The 6,736-nt window shown below is 47.8% G+C and overlaps 1 protein-coding gene and 1 long non-coding RNA gene across 2 annotated transcripts in view; one reads left to right on the top strand and one right to left on the bottom strand.

Annotated features, from left to right (window-relative positions):
* LOC113201684 (uncharacterized) overlaps nt 1-3,630 on the top strand; it is a 19,241-nt gene extending 15,611 nt beyond the window's left edge. The window contains exons 22-35 of the mRNA XM_026415507.2: nt 37-150; nt 219-347; nt 424-572; nt 652-904; nt 985-1,196; nt 1,277-1,418; nt 1,482-1,630; nt 1,712-1,837; nt 1,909-2,046; nt 2,120-2,365; nt 2,448-2,595; nt 2,679-2,899; nt 2,973-3,132; nt 3,203-3,630. Of these exons, the coding sequence (XP_026271292.1) occupies nt 37-150; nt 219-347; nt 424-572; nt 652-904; nt 985-1,196; nt 1,277-1,418; nt 1,482-1,630; nt 1,712-1,837; nt 1,909-2,046; nt 2,120-2,365; nt 2,448-2,595; nt 2,679-2,899; nt 2,973-3,132; nt 3,203-3,405 (2,390 nt within the window). The 3' untranslated portion in view covers nt 3,406-3,630. The remainder of the gene's footprint in view (nt 1-36; nt 151-218; nt 348-423; nt 573-651; nt 905-984; nt 1,197-1,276; nt 1,419-1,481; nt 1,631-1,711; nt 1,838-1,908; nt 2,047-2,119; nt 2,366-2,447; nt 2,596-2,678; nt 2,900-2,972; nt 3,133-3,202) is intronic.
* A 2,191-nt stretch (nt 3,631-5,821) lies between these two features.
* On the bottom strand, nt 5,822-6,598 carry LOC127750749 (uncharacterized). The gene is made up of 2 exons (XR_008011832.1): nt 6,431-6,598; nt 5,822-6,359 (listed from the first exon to the last, which is right to left on the bottom strand). It is a non-coding gene; the product is annotated as an uncharacterized LOC127750749 (long non-coding RNA).
* Nucleotides 6,599-6,736: the final 138 nt, after the last annotated feature.

The following is a 6,736-nucleotide window of genomic DNA, read 5'->3' as shown; positions in this document are numbered from 1 at the left end:
TTCAGTTTATATTTTTACATTTTTGTTTGCTTCTAGGGAGAAAAACATTTGCTGAAGGTTTTATCGTAGATGAAAATATTAAGACCGGTACACTTAATGGTTTAACTCCATCGTCAATTCTTACCAAAACAACTCCCGCAATCATTCACGGTAATTCTTAATTAGACATGCAGGTGTGATATTTTACAGTGAATCTCATTGTGTGTTCTGTCTTACAGGCACATTAAAAGTAAATGGAAACGTGTATGCTGGAAATATTAATTTGACTGGTCTTCTCAATAACATTCCCGTGACAAACTTTCAAAACCGTTATAAGCTTGTGGCCGAAAATCGCCATTTATTAATTGGTGTGTATAATTAAGTGGTGATCAAATTTTAGTTTCTTTGAGGAAATTGCATATTTAAATCTTTCTTTGCTCCCAGGTAATGCCCACTTTGAGAAAGGTGTATCTGTGGATGATTTATCAGTAATGCAATCTGTAAAGAACATCAATCTAGAAGACTTCTTTAAATCTGTTGTCTATAAAGCTGAACCTACACGGATTACAGGATTCAAGGTGTTTGTAAACCAGGTATGATGTGCTAAAATGGGTTCTGATGGATTTGTTTTATCTTGCTTTTTCTTGTTTCTATCTAATTTGCATGTTGTAGGTTGTCTTTGAAAATGTTAATGTGAGAGGTAGAGTTAACAATCTCACTCTCGGCGAAATGGCTAAGGACATTGTTCTTCATAATGATGATAACCCTGTTACTATTAACGGTCGGATAAGATTTGAAGACAGCCTCACTGTTACCAATGGAGTATCCATCTCTAAAAATCTGCAAGCAATGGAGTTGGATTCATGCTTGGTAAAGGAATGGCTTGATAATGCAATTTACTTGTCTCAGTCAACGCAAATTTTTGGCAAGTATTGTTTTTACAAGTATACTCTTAAGTTGTCTACAAGTAAAATAATTTAACCCTTTGTCTGCTTGTCTGGGCAGGTCTCAAGCAATTTAAGTCAGTTGGGTCAAACTCTGATTTAAAAATTTCTGTTTTGAATGCTGTGGATCTATCCAAGGTAATTACACTCAACACTCCTCAAGACATACCAGCAGATCTGAATATTATTGCTGCAGCAGTGGAGCGTGACTTGAATGTTGCTAGAACAGTAAACGGGAAAATCCTTCAGACCGAGTATGATAATACGTTGATGGTAAGAAGCTGCATTCTATTGTTTTGTTTAATTTTTTAAAACAGTTCTTTGTTGACTAAAAGCCCTTTGTCCATTCCCAGATTGGAGGAAACCAGAGAGTAACTGGGTCCAAATCTTTCCTCAAAGGTTTCACAGTTCAAAATAATGTTTTAACTGGAAGTTTGATCAGTGAAAGGAACATTTCTAACAGTGTTACTCTAAATGATGACGAAACCGTAAATGGTATGTGTCTTTAGCTTCTCCTGTTGCCACCTCTGCACAGTTATTATATCTCTTGGTTTACAGGTCCTCTGCAATTTTCAAACATGGTAATCGATCAGGACCTAAGAGTGACTGGGCTTGTCTCCAATCTGGATGTACAGAAATGGCATGAAAGAGCTTTACTAAAGAAGTCTCCACTCCCTCAAATTGTCACTGCTTTTTATGATGTGCAGGTAATTGTATTTTTTTATATGTCTTTTTGTTTTTGTTTCAAGCAAAGTGCCAGTGGTGGTATTTTAATCTTACTTTTACAGGGCAAGATCAAGTGCATGGAAGCTGTTGGAGGAAATGGTCTTTTGGGTGGAGAGAGTGTTTCTGAGTTGGTCGATTCAGCTTACAGGAGGAGGGAGTTAACAAGAAAAACTCAAGATGACATTAAGGTAGAGTTAATAGGTTAATAATTATGCAGCTTTTAGATGGATAAAATTTAAGAACCTCTCTAATTGTTCAGGTTGAGTGGAGCCAATTGTGCCATGACACTGATGCTCTGTTGGACAAAGCAAGGGCCCAACCTTTCTTATTTAGACAGTTGGAGGTTGTCCAGTCAATTGTATCCAGTCAGTCCATTGCCAGTATGCATGCCTTTGAGGTAAGAATGATCTACTTAGTTTGCTTGTACTCTGTAATTTTTATTATATATTTTTCTAATTAATTCTTCACAGGCACTTGATCAGCAATTCCTAGCTGTAAGTTACTCCAACAATTGTTCTGGAGCAATGTACCGTTGGAATAGAGGAAATACAGCGTGGGATCTGGTTGATGGAGCTGTTGAGAACATTGGTAGTGTGGAAAAATGGGCTACACTCCGAAATGCAGGGTCTACATATCTTGTTACCTCAGGTGGCAATCAAGGCTGTCCATACCAAGGTGGAAATATTTGGCAAATTGAATCTTCTTTCAGGCCAAGGGTACGCTAATAATAAATTTGCTCAATTTTTCTTCCACATTCTCAATGTTGTCTTCTAACAATACACAATATGTATTTTCTAGAATGTTCAAAGCATGGATGCATGGCAAGATGCTGAAATTGATGAGAGCGTGGGACACATTCATTTGCTGCGTCAATCTGGAGTTGATCAATGGCGCTTGGCAGATGGAGTGGCCTCTAAAGTTAAATCCTGGCCGTTACCTGAAACAGGTGAAATAACTATTTTATTTAATTTTTTTGGCTTTAAATTGTGCCCTGGTTCTTATTTAATACATATCCTTGTGATGTTTTAGGTGCACCTTCTCATTTTGTCCCACGTTCTTCTGGTCTTGGTCTTTCAATCAGTGTTGGTGAAAATGTGACTGTTCTGGAAGAACCTGGAGAGAACATTACTACTAGAATGGTTTCACGGGCTTCAAATTCTTATTTGCCGTTTGGAAATTCTGTAACAATGAAAATAGCAGACGGTCGCAAACTTGTGGTGGTTACTGCAGAAGGTTCAGATTTGCTTGTGGTAAGAACCCTGTTCATTTTAAAATTTTGAGTGTGCTAGAAAATGTGCTGGAAAATAAAACACTGAATTTCAGGTTTATGAAGATCTAGTAACTGCAAACCCTCTTGCAAGGGTTAAAGTTCATGGAGCCCATTCATTGAGCGTGCTGGAACTTACAGCACCAGGTCGCAACGGACAGACATTGCTTGCTTTCATTGAAAATGAGAAGTTTTTAAGGGTTGTAGAGTACAAAGGTAATGTTCAAGGACAATTTGTTAATTCTTCCTCTTTATGCTCATGTCTGACGACCGATTTAAATTACAGGTGTGGAGGGATTTGTCGATGTAACTGGAGCAAAACTACCATTTGCTGTGAAGGAAATGATCCCTGTTCGTCTCAACGCCCGGGCATTTGTCAACCAGCGTCACTTCCTTTTACTCCGAACTGATCACCAGGTCTTGTTACTTGAAGTTGAAATGTCAGGTGACCCACTGGATGAACCTGCTTTGAATTGTAGTCTTCCATAGTTTTGATCTTGTACCTTTTACTATACACGCTGCAGTTAAAATGGCAATGTGCATCAGTACCTCCAGGTTCTACTTCTGTGCATTTTTATTGGATTTTCTGTGAAGAGTTCACTTTTTAGAAACAGTATTTTTGTATATTTTAAAAGTGAAACCATTGTTACCTTTGTGGATAAAGTGCTTCTAGTCCAATTTTATAAATTGTTTGAAATAAATACATAAAATGAATTTTTTTAGTGTTTCTTCTACTCACCTTGGATTAATTAAAACATTTTGTACAGTGGCTTAACAAATCTTTAATGTTACTTCACTAGCAATCCAATTGTAAGATGGAAAAAATACTTTCTGTAATGGGATTATTTGAAATTGCCTAGTTGTAAAACATTACAAGGTGTGACCTCTAGACATCCTGTTACGCGCTTTGTAGAATTCTATGATTTCACGATCCACATCTGGCTCCCCTGTGAGAGCAATGTTGTTACGGATGTATTCTTCGTCGTCTTTGGTGGTGGGAGACTGCTGGCCGCCGTGTAACCCTGAGCCCTTCTGAGTAGCCTTCGCAGTTATATCGGGAGTCTGTGGTGGTTGGTCCTGTGGGCTTGGTCCGAGGACCTGGCTGACGCCCCCGTCCTGCTCTTGGTCGCTGTCGGGTGCTTGGGCCGGCTCGTCAGGTGCGACGACCCTACAACACGCCGCGGACCGCGGCGACGCTGCCTCACTGAACCTGGCCCAGATGGTGGTGACCGGAGGCGTGGGCGAGTCCTCCTCGGGAGCCTTGTGCGCAGAGGAGTCGGGCGGGAGGCAGGGGTCGAGGCAGAAGCATGGCATGGATCCCGTGTGACAAGGTGGTGGTCCGGACGGCGGGGGCGCCGAGGCCGTCTGTCCAGCTGACCACGGCCGCGCATGGTGGGTCTGCACAGAGAGGAGAGAGGCTGTGCTGGCACAGTGCTGAGGTCATGGTGGTCATGGAGGCCTCGGACCCGGCCTCGGACCTCACCTGCAGCTGCTTGCCGAAGGCCTGGGCCACCGTGTTTGGGCGCGTGCTCTGGCAGGACTGGGGCCGCGCGGGGCTCTGCTCCTCCTGCTCCGGGAGCTCCGCGGCGGGGGGCGCAGAGAGGCCGCTGCAGCACGAGATCTGGGCTGCCCACCAGTCCTGGAACTTGCGGAGCAGGCGCAGCTTGGCCTGCTCCACGGCGTGCTTCTGGTGGCCCGTCTCCACCTTGAGCAGCTGCAAGAGATAGAGAGAGAGAGAGAGCTCGCGTCGCGCTGAGGACCACTGAGGTTTCGCGTCGCGGAGACTAACGAGCAACGCCTGCGCCGCATACCTGCAAATCCATGAGCGTCTTCCTGTAGCTCGCCTGTTCGTTGCCCAGCTCATCCTGCAGGGCCGTTTTCTTGACGCGCTCCGCGGGATCCAGGTCGCTGAGGAGCTTCATCTCGTTGTGCAGGCTGACTGTAACCGAAGCGAGTGACAGCTTGGTGCCGTAGAGGTTCTCGATATGATAACTATCAGGCTCTAGCCTGCGCACTGACCCATCCTCTTCCTGGTCAGCTTTATACGCGCCGCTGCCAGCTTGGCTTCCTCGAATTTCGCGCGGAGCGCCTCCTTGGTCATTTCCACTTCGATCCTGTTCTTGCGGTCGGCCGCGAATATCTTAAAGGCCTCACGCTCGGCGAGGGTGAAGTTCTGTCCTGGAACAGTTGTCAAGTGAAGCTCCCTGTGCGGCACCCGGCAACCCTTGGCCAGCCCCACCACCCTGCCTTCTCTCACCGATGAACCGGCCGATGACGCACTCGTACTCGGTGGCGGGGAGCGCCGGGGAGGGCGGCGGCGCGTTGGGCGGCGCGGGTGGGAGCGCGGCCGCCTTGTCCTGCTCCGGGAGCTGCTCCTGCAGGTGCTCCTGCAGCGCGGGGCTGGGCGCGGGGCTACAGCCGTGCGAGCGCTGCTTCTCCTTCCGGAGCAGGTTGATGAGGATGGCTGGCACTCGTCAAGGAAGTGGTAGCAGTGTTGCCTATCTGACTGGATGGGTTCATATGGTCTACCTATGATGTACAGTAAGTTTGTTTTATCCCACTTGTTAAAACCAGAAATTGACGGTACTGTAAAGTGTAACGTCAGAAAAGGTGTGGGCTTGGCTGACACCCAGAGAACCGAAAATGTCCATGTGATGTCATCTGCCATCAATGGGTCCAAATTGACCTCATTGAGATGTCAAAATTTGGTTCAAATGACGTTAAAATGAATACGTTGCTGTCAACAGACATGTTTCTGTTCTTTGGGTGCGCCCCTCGCGACCTCTAGCCATCTCAGCCTGATAGGTGACAAAATCGCGATCCGTTGGTGTGTGGTATGGTACTAGCAGGCCAGATACGTGTGTCACCATGGGCTTTACTAGTCATCATCAAATAAATACGCGTATTGCTGAGCATTAATTTATTTCCATGTATGTTTTCTTTTTCAATTGTTACAAAATTTTGCGGGCCCTGGAAAGAGCGCTCTGCGAAGAGTGACGGCACCATGGCGACACCCGATCCTCACGCCAGCTGCGCCAGCTAGGGGGGCTCGAGGAACACTAGGACAAGCGTGGCGGTGAGCGTGGTGTAGAAGGCCACGAGGATCGCCACGACGGCCGGCACTACAATTGCACGTAAAACCCCCGGAGCGAGGCTGGCCTGCCCGCGTCCCCCGCCGCCTGCCCGCCCCCGACCTCTCCGGGCCCGGAAGGGGGCCCAGGGGGCCCCACTACCACCGACTTCTGCTCAGCCGCCAAAAGGTTACAGATTTCGCTGTCGCGCTGCCTGATGATCTCCCGGAAGTGCTCGACCTGCGACGCCACCTTGGTCTGCAGCGGCTTGGGCGCGGCGAGGCCGTCCTGGGTGTCCGGGCCATCGCGCTCGCAGTAGGCGGCGCGGAGCATGGAGAAGCAGAGGCGCACCTTGCGCGGGTCGGACGGGATCTGCACCACCAGGATGGCTTTAGCATCGACTTGGAGGAGCAGAGATTGAGCTTCTCTTTAGACCTGCGAACCTGAGCTGGCGGCACCGCTGGCGCCTCCGACCCCGATCCCGTCACGTCGATGACGGTGGACTGCGGACTGGTGGAAGCGCCGGAGGCGTCCTCTGCGGCGTCACGACGCAGATATTCTTGCACCCAGGCTCGGCACTCGGATACCTCCTCCGCCGTCAGCTCGTCGGCAAGCTGCAGGAAGCAGAGAGTCAGGAGCCGCAATGTAGCCCTGCTCGACTATGACTGGCCTGCTCGCCCGCCTGGCGCCTGTGGATAGGCAGTCCCGCAACGCGGCCGTGCTCGACGGGCCTGCCGGCCTGCCCGCCC

The sequence above is a fragment of the Frankliniella occidentalis genome, unplaced genomic scaffold (assembly GCF_000697945.3).
Source record: "Frankliniella occidentalis isolate FOCC.00 unplaced genomic scaffold, Focc_3.1 Scaffold251, whole genome shotgun sequence".
NCBI lineage: Eukaryota > Metazoa > Arthropoda > Insecta > Thysanoptera > Thripidae > Frankliniella > Frankliniella occidentalis.
This window is presented reverse-complemented; position numbering and strand designations above follow the sequence as displayed.